At 39.4% G+C, this 14,568-nt stretch overlaps 1 protein-coding gene across 10 annotated transcripts in view; it reads left to right on the top strand.

The window, feature by feature from the left end:
- LOC117674965 (methylcrotonoyl-CoA carboxylase beta chain, mitochondrial-like) overlaps positions 1–14,568 on the top strand; it is a 33,161-nt gene that overhangs the window by 16,614 nt on the left and 1,979 nt on the right. For 7 of the 10 annotated variants that reach the window (XM_034433230.3, XM_034433227.3, XM_087889801.1 and 4 more), the window contains exons 8-12: positions 256–347; positions 8,827–8,983; positions 10,777–10,899; positions 11,943–12,091; positions 12,738–12,819. In XM_034433230.3, the coding sequence (XP_034289121.2) occupies positions 256–347; positions 8,827–8,983; positions 10,777–10,899; positions 11,943–12,091; positions 12,738–12,819 (603 nt within the window). The remainder of the gene's footprint in view (positions 1–255; positions 348–8,826; positions 8,984–10,776; positions 10,900–11,942; positions 12,092–12,737; positions 12,820–14,568) is intronic. The other 3 variants (XM_087889802.1, XM_034433234.3, XM_087889803.1) reach the window with 1 other exon arrangement.

Raw genomic sequence — 14,568 nt, forward strand, 5'->3', positions numbered from 1 at the left:
TCAAAGGACTCTACATTAAGTGTAGATATTCTGTTGAAGTGATTTAATTAATTAAAAGAAGGATTTTCAGGACTGAAAATAAAATTAAATTCTGAGTATACATTTGATGCCTAAGCATCAAATTAAACATTTATACGTAATTCTGTATTTGATTTGATTTTCTTATCAAACAAAATTGAAAATGAGCCAATATTTTTTTTATTGAAGAAAAGTGACTTCATGCTGATTTTTCATTTCTTTAACAATATTTTACAGATTCTGAGTCGGATAATAGATGGCAGCAGATTCCAAGAATTCAAAGTTAATTATGGTATAACTTTGGTAACAGGATTTGCCTACATAGAAGGGTGAGAGTGAAATTTGAAATAACTGGCCAACTTATTTTAATAATTTTTATGAATGCATTATTCAAAATAAATGATTTAATTTTATTAACTATAATTGAGTCCTTTTATTTAGATAACCCCAGTATTGTAATATGTGCACATTTCAGATGCTGAAATCCTAAGTATGCTTATACTGAGGTAATCATCTTTGAACTTTGCAGGATTTACTTCTGAATTAAGTTTATAGAGTTGCACTGAAAATAATTCTACTGACTAAGAATCAGATGTACTTTATCTTTGTGAAAACCCTTTTATCTGCAAAAATCAGATATATTCCACTTTTATTGTTATCTTAATTTTAATTACTGCCAAATGTTATTTCCTTTATGCCTGTTTTTAGGCTGCAAGACCTTTCTTGATGCACACTAGACTCCTTGCCCCTTCCAACATTTAAAAGCTCCTTAATTAATATTTTAATTTTTTGAAGTTGGAAGCCTATGTGCTGCAAATTACTGCCAGCATCCAAAAATAATCTTCAAAAAATGAATATTTTTTTAATTGATGCCCTATAAGCTAAGACCCTGAGCTTGTCAATCAAAAGGTTGGCAGTTCAGCGTTCGAATCCCTAGTGCCGCGTAATGGGGTGAGTTCCCGTTACTTGTCCCAGCTTCTGCCAACCTAGCAGCTCGAAAGCACGTAAAAAATGCAAGTGGAAAAATAGGGACCATCTTTGGTGGGAAGGTAATAGCGTTCTGTGTGCCTTTGGCATTTAGTCATGCCGGCCACATGTCTTTGGATGAGCACCGCCCCCTAGAGTCAGGAACGAGTAGCACATATGTGAGAGGGGAACCTTTACCTTTACCTTTAAGCTTTCTTAGATCAGAGGTGTTTATAGTTTTTCAAACTGGAGAACCCGTAAGTTTTAAAAAAGGAAGAGAATAAAGGTCTTGTGATAGAAAATTCACTCAGCTGAACTGACCTTTTATTTTTGTCCTTAGTTTCTCATGGATCCTAATCAAGTTCCAGTATATCCTAAGGATTCTTCTGAATACAGATTGAAAAACACTGTTTTATATAATAAAATCATTGGGTAGTTGCAGTCCTCTGCGTATTGTTGTTGTATCAGTTCCTAGGGAAATCTGCTTTTTAATCTTCCCTACAACAATATTTTTATTGCATATAGTATGTGAATGCTGGGCATCTGGCCAGAAAATGTTCAGCTCCATCCAGTCACCCCGACTCTACCCTGAATTAAGGGATTACAGGGTTGTAAGAAGGGAAGGTTTTTTTAAATGGTATACGAGTGGTAACTAGACTATCATTGATGTTGTGTGTTTGTATTAGCTGCCACAGTACTAATGATACATAACAAAGTCCTCTTCCAGTTTTTCTCCCTTCAAAAGCTCAATTTGTTTTTCAAAGTATTTTGTGTGAAAGTATTTCTCCCTGCTGTATTCTTCAGTGATGTTTGATTATGAGTATTCATCTAGCCTTAAATTATTGAGTAAAGAAGGATCTTGACAAATATTAGTAAGAATTTTTTTTTCATACATAACATTGCAGCTTTGCAAGTCTTTCATAACATTCATTCTTACAGTATTCTTCAGTATTCATACATATACAGCCTCTTTAGAATGAAATATAGTATTAGATAAGGCTGGGTTTTTTTTTCTAAGTGTAGTGATGTTTTGATCATCTCTGTTTTAGTCCATTCAGTATACTGGTAACTAAATCCTATAGACGTTATTGGGCTACTTCTATTTTAGCAATGTAGTGATACTCTATTCTTATGTAATGTTTTTTTGTGCAGAAAACCCAGTCTATAAAACCAGCTGTTTAAGATGAGTTTAGACCAGTATGTATTTATAATATAACAAGAAAGAACCTGAAGAAATTCTCCCAGTACAAATACATTGTAAAAATTAATCTTGTCCTAAGCAACAAGTTTTATTTCTTTAGAAGTGTTAATAAGGCTATTCTCATAAGCCCTTCAAACCTTTAAACAAATATTTAAATTTAATTTAGTTTGTGAAAGAGCTATTTTTTAAATCCTAATACTTTCTGATAATATTAACCTGATTTTGAAATAGGGTTAGAAAGTAAATTATTTTGCCAGGATTAATAAAGCATACTGCAAATTTAAATTCCTTGATTTCCCCAGTGGTGAAAATGTAATTTATTAAGATGGTTTTTTTAATGGTTCAACATAAAAATAAGTTAGGGCTAAAAATGCACCAAGAGCTTGAAATTCTGTAGCAAACACATTTAATTATTTCCTGTATTGGTATTTGAAACTGGTTTGTTTGTATTTTTTTGTATAAATATCACATCAGTAAAAACCAGTGATTTCCTTGATTTGGTTGTGTCATCGTCCAGATGTGGGCTGCTTCCATCGGATCTGTCACTGGCTGAGCCATAGTTTTTTTACCAGCCCCTTGCTCCTCCCTTTGGGGCCCAGTTTAGGCTCAGATGGCCTGAGAGTAACATCTCCTACAGATCTGGCTCTCAGCCCAGGTCTGTTCGATTTCATTTAAATCGTAAGTTTTTTGACCTTTTAATTCCTTAATTCTTCTTTAGACTTTAATTTTTAAATTTAACTTGTATTTTTTCTGAGGGTACCGGTCTACCACGCTAGTTAAAAAAAATTTTTTTTTGTATTTTTGTAGCCTACCGGTATACCCTGTATTGGAGCAGCCTGATCTATCAGACTTCACTTGCTCCAGGCGGCGGCCATTTTGGAAGTCTTTCGTGCACTTTTTTTTTAAAAAAAAAACTTTTTTCCTTTGGTGGGGCTTTTTAGCCCTATACCACCAATGAAAGCGCAGGTGTTTTAAACCACTTTGCCACCAATGTTTGTAGTGAATTTCTGGGAAAAACCCCAGAATCACTAAAATCGGCCGTCACCGCTGCCCTCAGCTCCCAGACCGCTAATCAGCTGTAGGGTGGCCCTTTGAAGTGCCACGGCGCTTCAGGAAGGTAATAATTGCCGCTTTGCCACCAACAAGTCCATAGGTTTTTTAACGTTTTTGGCCTCAATCCTCCTATACCACCAACGGAGCTTCTATAGGAGGAGAGTTGTAAGGTTTCCTTGCACTCTCCACGTGGCAATATTACAGCCTGGAATTTTGTGGCTGTGAAGGCACTTAACAGGGGCTGTTTCTAGGTTCTCCTGTACAGTCACCTCTAGAGCAGCGTATATCCTGCTCACGTGTTGCCTGGCAGCCATTGAGCAAAATGCCAGAGCCTCCGCCTTTTGTTTCTCTTACCACGTGGCGAAAGTGAAACTAAATCTTTCCAGTCGACATCTTGGTTGCAGTGAGTATACTATTGCAATGGCGGAGTGTTCTTCCCAAGGGGAGGGAAATACCATGTCTCCAGGAAAAAAAGCAGCCTGCAAACGTAAGCACTCTTCTAAAGCAGAAGAAAAAGATTTGGAACGGAGACATAAAGCTTTAGAAAAGCACATTATAAAGGCTATTGTTCATGTGGCCAGTAAGGAGATTTCTCCTCCCCTACTACTCCCCCCCTCCCTGTTGTTGAAGTTCACCAGGCTTGGTCTTCAGAAGGTGAGGGTGGGGTTCTTATACAGGAAGAACAAGGCACTCTGCAAAATCCATTTGCAAGTAAATTAATTACTCCTGCTACTCCTGATTCTGGCAGAAATGTGGCACCAGTTCATGCTGCAAGGGAGTCGCCCTTGCAAGAACAGAACTCAGAGGACCCTTTTAAAAATTTGCCTGAAAGCTTAAAAGTCCTAATTGATTGGGCCATCGCCTCTCGGGTGGCGGATGTCTGTCAAGGCCATCGTTCTGGCTCAATAATTTCTGAGCATTCCACTCATGTTAGAGCCTCTCCTGCAGTTAGCCTCACTGGCTCTCATTTCCCTGCAGCTTCTAGAGCAAGTGAAACCTTTGCATTGGAGGAGGATCACCATTCTGATTTATCAGATGATGAGGGAGTAATTCAGGATCAACCTGCCTTCACAGGTTTATTTCCCCCTAACAAATTTAAGTCTCTGTTACATTACTGCGGCTCTAGAAGACGATGATTACATTAAAGAAATGCAAGGAACTCACCAGGGTCATAAAACCTTTGTTCCAATTCCTCAATTATTCATAGATGTGGTTAAGAAACAATGGTCTAGTCCTGCAACCATGGCCTCTGCCCTTGCCTCAGATAAGAAATATTATACTGTTGCACCCAAATTTGCTCAGCTATTGCAAGTCCCTCCAGTGGACAGCCCTGTAGCAGCTCTCTCATCTTCCTCCTCCTATGTGACAGGATACCTCTGAAGGTCTACGACCAGAGGATAAAAAATTAGATTTCCTGCGGAAAAAGAATCACCAAGGTGCAGCATGGGAATTCAATCGGCTGCCTCAGCCTCCTTTTTCAACCGTTCAACCATCCTTTGGCTTCAGCAATTGCAAGCAAGAGTGCCCCCTAGTGAGGTTCACCTCCATCAGGATATCAATAAAATCATAGCTGCTATTCAATTCTCAGCTGATGCCACTCTAAATTTGGCCAAATTTGCCTCTAGAGCCCTAGCCTCTACTGTATCAGCCTGCAGGATGATCTGGCTTCATCAGTGGCCAGCAGATCTTCGGGCCAAATGGCGTTTGGCTGCAGCTCCCTATCTGTGGAGAAATTATTTGGTGAGTCACTTGATCCTCTCCTTACTGAAACACGGGACAAGCATAAGGTTCTGCCTTCAACATCTACACATGTTGACAGATGGGCCTCTCCTTATTACAGGGGAGCATCCTTTCGTCCCTATTACCAAGGAAGCACCTCCCAGCAGGGATACCCTCAGGGATCAAGTCAGTCCTCGGACCATCAGTCCTTTCGGGATAGGGGCAAGCAATTCACACAATCTAAATGGTCCTTTTGCGGCTCCGGCTACTGCCAGTCCTGTGACCATAAGTGATTCATCGCCAAATCCTTCCATTGGAGGCCGCCTGGCCCTCTTCGCAGACAGGTGGAAAGCCTCAACCCCAGACCTCTGGGTCCTCTCTATAGTAACATTTGGCCTCCCTCTGGAATTTCTCTCCATACCTCCAGCCCGTTTCATTCAGTACCCACCTTACAGCAGCGAGTCCAGACGCCATCTGATGGACCAAGTTGTTCAACACCTCCTGCAAATACACGCCATAGAGGAGGTTCCCCAAAGCCAATGGAAGCAAGGGTTTTACTCTATCCTGTTTGTGGTTCCGAAACGGTCAGGGGGTGGTGGTGGAGGGCAATACTGGATTTAAAGTCTCTCAATTCTTACATAGTGTATCGCAGATTCAAAATGTGTTCACTAAACTCTATCCTTCAGGGGATTTGTCCCAACGATTTTCTAGTTTCCATAGATCTCATGGAGGCTTATCTTCACATTCCCATTCTGCCAAAGCATCGATAGGATCTCCACTTCAGCTACGCAGGGAAACATCTACAGTACCGAGCCCTTCCCTTCGGACTGGCATCGGCCCTGAGGGTCTTCACAAAGGTCTTGGCGGTCGTAGCAGCTCACCTGAGACAACAACCAGTAAGACTCCAGGCTTACCTGGACGATATTTTGATTCTAGCTCACTCTCACGACCAAGCCTTACACGATCTAAATATCACAATTTGAACCTTGAACGAACACGGGTTCCTGGTCAACTACAAAAAGAGCCAATTAGTGCCAGTCCACAGACTTGTCCACCTGGGCGCCATTATCGATATACATCAAGGCGCAGTCTACCTGTCCTTGGAATGACGAGCCGATATCAAAGACATGATAGCTCACATTCAAAAAAACCCTTCTGTTCCGTTGGCCACCTTGTCAAAACTTCTAGGCAAGATGACTTCCTACATTCAGATCGTTCCCTAGGCACATCTTCACGCCTGACATTTGCAGTGGTTTCTACTTCCTTTCCAAAGAAAGCGGCAAGCTCACACCATGGCCACTGTCAGAGTCCCACTCTCAGTCAGGCGATCGCTAAACTGGTGGACATCGCCCTCTCTAGACAAGGGATGTCTCTTCATGGACCAGAACAGACTCACCCTCATGACAGACGCCAGTCTCCATGGCTGGGGAGCTCATCTCGAATCGCATGTGGCTCAGGGTCGTTGGTCTCCATCAGACCTGACCAACCCTATAAATTGGCTAGAGCTGAAGGCCATCCCCCTAGCTCTCACACAATTTCAACAGTTTGTGTAAAACCATCACGTTCTGGTGCTGACAGACAACATGGCTGCAAAAGCACATGTCTATCGTCAAGGGGGAACTCGCTCAAGATGTCTCATGGAGGAATCGTTTCGTCTAGGTAAGTGGGCCGAGCAACATCTCCTCTCCATCAGAGCAGATCACATAGTGGGGACGGAAAACACCCAAGGAGATTTCCTCAGCAGGACCCAGATAGACAATGCCAAGTGGCAGCTCCATCTGGACATTTTCCAAGCAATATGCAATAGGTTCGGGTTTCCGAACATAGACCTCTTCGCAACGAACCTGAACACTCAACTTCCTCGCTTCTTCTCGAGGTTCCCGACTCCGGAGGCGGAAGGGATCAATGCTCTCCGACTCACATGGCCACCCGGTCTTCACTATGCCTTCCCACCACTGCCTCTGATCCAAGCTCTGCTTCGGAAGGTGGTCGCCGACAGGGCGGAAATAATCCCCATAGCTCCACACTGGCCCTGGTGCCCGTGGTTTGCGGATCTGGTCAATCTCTCCATATCACAACATTGGAGATTTCCATCAGACCAGATCACCCTGCGGCAAGGAGTCATGACCTATCCGGAACCTCAATGGCTCCAACTGACTGCTTGGCACTTGAAAGGGCCCTCCTAAGATGGGACATGTATTCAGATAGGGTGATTCCTACTGTATAGGCTTATAGATGCAGGTCCATAGTTAGGCTTTACAATATCACCTGGCTAGCCTTTGTAAGATGGTGTAGGTCCCGCCAGGTCAACCCTCTTTCAGCCTCCCCTCCCCAGGTCCTAGAATTCCTGCAGGATGGCTTGGACTGCGGTCTGGCCCACAGCACCCTTAGAAGGCACATGGTGGCTTATCCAGTCCCTCTGACCAGCCACTCACTCAACACCCTGTTATAAAAAAATTCCTAAGAGGAGTCAGGCTCTTACGACCTTCCTCAATTCATAGGTATCCCACTTGGGATTTACCCAGAGTCCTTGATGCCTTAACTGAATCTCCCTTTGAGCCCCTCCGCACAGTCCACCTTCGTTTCCTCATTCTTAAAGTAGCCTTCCTAGTGGCCATAACTTCAGCTCACCGTATTTCAGAGCTGGCAGCTCTCTCTGTTAGAGAGGATCTCTGTATCTTCAGACCTGACACTGTCATCTTAAGACACGATACCTCTTTTATTCCCAAAGTTAATTCCCTTTTTCATAGATCTCAGGACATCATTCTCCCCAATTTTTGTCCTCGACCTTCCCATAGCTTGGAGCGAAAGTGGCACACCTTAGATGTGCAGAGGGCTCTAAAAATATACATTAAACAAACTGCCCCTTTCAGAAAATCTGAGGCTTTGTTTGTCTCCTTTTTGCCAAGTTCCCTAGGACATAAGGTTTCCTCTGCAACTGTTGGTCGTTGGATCAGAGCATGCATTGCCTCGGCATATCAAACCCAGGCGGTCCCTATTCCCGGTCGAATTACTGCTCACCCCACCTGGAGTGCGGCTACATCGGCGGCCTGGGCAACTCGCTTCCCTCGAGGAGGTCTGCAGGGTGGCTACCTGGTCCACCCCCTCGCCATTTATTAGACATTACAAGTTAGATATCTTTGCTTCTGTGGAAGCGTCATTTGGCAGGAGGGTTTTGCAACAGGTGCACCGAACAGAGGTCTCCCCAGGCCCTTCGTCATCCCGCCCTTAGAATTGCCAAAACTTGGTATGTCCCACATCTGAACAATGACACAACCAAATCAAGGAAATTGGGCATTGGTTTTACTTTGAAGGCCAAATTTATTGATAGTTGTGTCATCGTCCATCCCCTCCCTCTGTCTCAGGGCCTGTACAGTTTGTTAATGTTAAAGGAGTTTATTTTCCAGTTGTCCCGTTGGACCAGTTTCTATCTCTGACGGTGGTGGTTCCTGTTGCAGATCTTTCCTGTGGCCTCCTTCGCCAAACTGGGCCCCAAAGGGAGGAGCAAGGGGTGTGGTCACAAAACTATGGCTCAGCCAATGACAGATCCGACTGAAGCAGCCCACATCTGGACGATGACACAACTATGAAAGAAATTTGCCCTTCAAGGTAAGACCAATGCCCATTTCCTTTATGTATTCATCCTTTGATGAACCATGTAGTATTTAATGAATAAACAGCTTTGCAAAAATATAAGCCACTGCATTGTTAGCCTCCAAACTAATTTGTGGGCAGATCAGACATATTTTCAGAAGCTTTTTTACAATATTATTTATAATATTTATTAAATGTTTAGAGAACATTTGCTGTTCAGACCTCAGGATGGCCAGTGTTCTTGCAGTACAGACTGTATTTTATGTTTTTCTTAGAGAACTAGTTGGAATAGTGGCTAACAATGGTGAGCTGACACAGAATGCTTCTCTAAAAGGTTGCCATTTCATACAGCTTTGTAGCCAAAGAAACATTCCTATCCTGTTTCTCATGAATACTGCTCCATATACTGCAGAGGCAACTAATCCCATACAGGTAAGTAACTAATACGGAATGCATTCAGGTGGCTCTAACTTGGAAGCTCAGCTTTATTAGTTCAAAAGATCAGAGTCTTGATAGTGAAGAGCAACAGTCTTAACAACCATTCTAGATCTCTACTGCCCCAAGTAGTTGATAAAAAGTTAATATCTATTATGCCAAGTAGGAGTATGAGAGAGATCTAGGATAGTGGACTTTTAAACTCTGTTCCAAGCAACCTTTGGCTCAGAAATGATCAGTTTTCCTTCAAGAAGAATATAAAAAAAGGTAAAGCTTAGCTTCTCACAGTGATTTCACACATGTATCCCTATGGATTTCTTGGCAGCAGTATGGAAATGGTTTTTCCAATGCCTTTGGGGAATGTTTTTTTTTTCTAATTTGTCCTATAGCTCTAGCATATCTCTCACCATCCTAGTAATAACCAGGTCAACTTTTCTTTACATGTTTAAATCAGTTAAGATCAATTTGGTACTGCCACTTAGTTAAGGGTGGGTGTTATGGATTTTTTTAAAGACCATGTTCACAGGTTCTATTTTTTCTTTTAGTATAGCTATATATTATTGCAACAGGCAGGAATTCTTTGTATGTTGGCATTTCTCTCAAAATCTAAATCTGAAAACCAAAACCTAGGCCATTTTTACTTGAGTATTGTATATCAACTGAGGAATGATGAGATATTATTGTGAAATATTTCATAGGATGTTATTTGGCTAGGATAGAGACAAGTGGTTTGTAACTAGTGTTAAACCAATACATACTTTTCTTTATAACTTTTAGCAAACTGGTTGCCACTTTTGATAGTTGTAGATTCTGAGAGAAATGAAGGGAACAACTGAAGGATCTTTACATTTAATTATCCTGAGATAGTATATCATGTCTCTCCTGTGGAGCTTTAATTCATTACTGCTGGATTTTCTATTAAAATAACTATTTATTTATTTATTTATTTTGTTTGTATGCATCTCAGTCACTAGATCAAGGTAAGTTTCTTTTCCATATCCATGCATATATAAATATATAAATAACAAGGGATATTCTTGCCCATGACCCAAGATACCAACACCAATGATCTTATTCTTTTTCTCAACTGATCTTGCGATGCTTTGTCCATGTTTAGCCTGGGTCCTCACTGGTTCCCTTCCATTGTCTATGGAGATTCTCAGTCATCCAGGTCATGGTTGGACCAAAGGTGTTTATTCAGGAGGCAACTGGACTTTCTGTTTTTTCTTTGAAGACATTTCACTTCTCATCCAAGAATGAGTTGAAGAAGTTTCTTGGATGAGAAGCGAAATGTCTTCAAAGAAAAATCAGAAAGTCCAGTTGCCTTTGAAAAAGCACCTTTGGGATTCCCATTCCCTTCCATTGATTTAACAGCACATTGTAGAAAAAGGATGCATGAACAGTAACGACAATTTATGTTTCTAAGATGAAAATTGTTGTGCCAAGATGGAAACATAAGAAATTATATATTTACCTCTAGTGATAATTATTCACTGGGAATATAGCTTGGATTTGTTTTGAAAAGTCATATCTTTTTATTTCTTCTATTTGTGCATGCTAAAAACAAAGCATCTGACGAATGATTAAATATTAACAGGAAATATTAACAGGATGTTAGCAGAGAAATATTTTCTGGCATTTTATTTTTATTTGTTTGCAACTTATCTGTCTATTCCAAATCAGAACTGATTGAACAGTGTAATCAAGTGAACTTTTAATTAAAAGGAATAAATAGAACCTCTTTGTTCTATATAAAATAAAATAACTCAATTGTTTGCATTTTAAATTAGGCAGAAGATCAAGCTAATAGGTTAAAGGCACAGGCCTCCATGATGGCTGCAGTTGCCTGTGCCTCTGTACCAAAGATAACAGTTGTGATTGGTGGCTGTTTAGGAAATGAAAGTTATGCTATGGTAAGATGCTGAACATCCTGTTTTGGGGGGGGGGGTAATCTGAGGTTTCTTGCCCTTTGATTAGAAGTCCTTTGATTAAAAGTATTCTTCAGGCCTGATGATATTTTAGGATATTATGTGTGAGAATCAGCTCGCCTGTCCTAATCACCAATTTCAAACAGTCATAGCACAACACTTTTTATAAAATTAATGAATAGTCTCTATTATACAATAAAAATAATGTAAAATAACTGATATGCTGGTTTTCAGTAGGTTTGCAACAATTAATAGCTTAAAAACAAAAGTGAGATTTGACACAAGCTCCCTCCTTTTTTTTATTTTTTATTTTTTTTATTTTTATATGCCGCCCTTCTCCGGAGACTCAGGGCGGCTTACAATGTGTTAAGCAATAGCCTTCATACTTTTGTATATTTCATACAGCTTATTGCCCCCACAAACCGGGTCCTCATTTTACCCACCTTAGAAAGGATGGAAGGCTGAATTGACCTTGAGCCTGGTGAGAATTGAACTCGTAGTAATTGCAGGCAGCTGGATGTTAAATGCTGCCTTAGTAGGAGGCATTAGCCTCCTATGCCACTCAGGCTCCTTTTTAACAGCTTCATGATATTTTTTTATAAAATATACACATTAATTAGTGCTATAGTTGTTGCAGTCATTTTAGGTCTGTAACGTGGAACCTGTTAAGTATTTCCATGCAATTATTAAGATAAAAATTACGTTTCTGAAATGAAGACCATCTCTTGGTGATGAAATGGACGTATCCATTTAATATTCTTAAGCAGTAGTATGGAAGTGGTTTGCCATTTCCTTCTTTCAGAATGTTTTTAACTTACCAATATGTCTTGCATCCTTGCTATTCTTGGATATCTTCCATCCATGTACTGTCAACCCTGATCCTACTTAATTTTTGAGCCAAATGCTGCCATTAAGTTTCCTAGTATTTCTGTGATTTTAAATGTTATCCATAAGTCATCAATTTGTTCAGCTAACTTAAAATGAGCTTTGTTCTGAATTAATTATTTTTATATTATTAACCTTCTTAGTGTGGAAGATCGTTTGATCCAAACTTTCTGTTTCTTTGGCCGAATGCAAGAATTGCCCTTGTGGATTCAAGACATTGTTTCACATTCACACAGCTCTGGAACAATAACTATTCAGAACCAGAAATAGACTTAAAATTATTAAAAGGAAAGTAAGTGTATTAAAACATTAAAGCATTGATATTTCAATGTGTAACTTCTAAACTTTAAACATTTGAACTGTCTTTACTGCATCTTTTGTGCTGAAAATGCTTTGGCAAAGTGACTATATTACAGATAGACAGATTTTGGCAGTGAAAGACACGTTTTTAATTGTATTTTGGAGAGCATTTATGAATTGAGGAACTGATGACCCAAAGAACTCATCAAAATGAGCCAAAACTAAAATCTCTTGATAGCTGTTGGGATTCTAAGGGTTTGGTGCAAAATAGCTGTTCATGGTGCATTTGTCATTTCATGGTGACTTAAACAGATCTGGTTTGGTCTATGTATTCCAGAATAGCATAGACTGTTCCTAACTTGTAAAGTTAACTTTCAGAAACCACCATCTGATAGCAGAATCAATGTAATCTAGAGGAGAAATAGAATATTTCAGAATTCTCCAGAATGATACATTCCCACAACAACGGGTTTTGTACATACCTAATGATCAATCTTTGCTCCTTATTCTTGGAAAAAAAAAACTGTATGTTGTCATTTTTTTATTAAGCACATAATAATTCCATACAGAATCTTCATTTATATAAAGCTGAAGATATAGCTATGTGTCTCTTAAAAAACAAATTCTTATATTTCCAGGCTGCAAAATGAAAGTAATGCATTTTACTCTTCTGCCAGGATCTGGGATGATGGAGTAATCTTGCCCCAGAGTTCAAGGAAGGTATGCACTAAATGTGTTTTTAGGACTTTTCTTTCTTTTTGTTCTCCAAAAGAGAACCATTTTTTAAATTGCAGTTTATTTTTCTTTTTAAAATCACCTGTGTTATTTTAGTTTGTTAATCTTACCAGATACCATAGACTGAATTATCCACTGCTGTACATTGAGCAGTATTCAATGCAATGCTTCTTTTTCCAGACAAACCTTACCATAAGTTGCTTTCTTAGATTTGAAAACAATATGGAGATTGTGAAATCTATCTTAACTTGGGCATCCTTTGGATATGTTAATCTTAATTCTTATTATCTCACCTATGGCCATGTCTGCAGAAAGTTTGGAAATGGATACCTATACTTTCAGAAGGCATTGTGGTTTGAAAAGTCTAATTTATAGTATGTTTCCTTCTTTATTTTATTGTTAATCAGTGTTATGAACTTGGTAGAGATGATGATTTTACTTTGTTGGTAAAAAGTTTCCAAAGATTGCCCAGTTTAAAAAAGAAAGCTTCTGTGGACTACTGTAGAGTAGATTAGTAGACTATCAGTAATCAGACTAATCCTCCTTACATTCCTAGTTTGTCCATCTGGAGCATTTATCCCTTCTATCAAGGTACCTTTATTGCTGTTCTAAGGAAAAACAAACCCAGAAAAGAAAGAATTCTGAAAATCTGGTGAAAACCTGAAATCACAAGAGATAGCTGTGCAATAGTCTTTCATATGATGAAGATTATAATGAAACATTCTTTTAAAACAATAAAATCCTTTTAAGTTCACTCAGGCAAAGTGGTATCCAAAGAGCAAAAACAAACAAACAAAACTAAATAATGCTTTGTTAAGAATTACTTTGTAATAATAAAAGCGACAAAACAAATAGTTTTCTTATCATGTCTGCAGATAGCCAGCAATCCTGTTTGAGGTATCTCAATCCCTCCTTGGTAAGGAGGGACTGGTGAAAAATCCATGGGGCTATGCATAAATTATTTAAAGCATCTATTAGTTAAAGTTACTTGGTTTCATTTTTAGTTGGACTCAAAGTAACAATCTCAAGGTACCTGGGCTGGGAAATTAGTTATATGGACTTGGTTATATAGACTGAAGAGGTAGACAAGGTCTTCGGGGCTATAAGCACAGCCAACTATGTTTTAGATGCATGTCCTTCCTGATTGATCAATATTTTTGAAAAGAGAACACATTATTGGATCCAGGTAGTGATGGATTATGCTTGAAGGAGAGAATAGTCTTATCAGCACTTAAGGAGGCAGTGCTCCTTTCTGTTCTCAAGAAACCTGTGGTATCATCCTGTCTTTAATCTTCTCTTATGGAAATACTTGTTGGTGAAAATTGGCCCACAACGTCAGAGGCACATTTCAGAAGGGTATATTGCTAAAATTGCAGACTTATGGATAATTCCTGATAGAACCAGTATGGCGGTAGTGTATCCATCCTGGCTTTTCTTCTGTTTTAAAACTACATTTAATGCAGTACATTTTTGTAGTGGAATATCAGAAGATAATGCCATTTGTTTATGCTATATTAAAATGTAGTGGATATTTTTCTATGAAGAAAATATCGCTTATGGTGTCATGGTAAAACATTAGAGTTTCAGAGAATGCAGTAATCAGGAATATAAAAACGCTGGAGAAAAATTGTCTAGGACTGTTCTATTTGTACAAACCAAGTTATTTCAAATACCTGAATTTTGGAATAAAGATTCTTTAAGACATTAATACTATATTCTGTAATACTTATTATC

The sequence above is a fragment of the Pantherophis guttatus genome, chromosome 3 (assembly GCF_059756535.1).
Source record: "Pantherophis guttatus breed Tessera chromosome 3, ASM5975653v1, whole genome shotgun sequence".
Lineage (NCBI taxonomy): Eukaryota > Metazoa > Chordata > Lepidosauria > Squamata > Colubridae > Pantherophis > Pantherophis guttatus.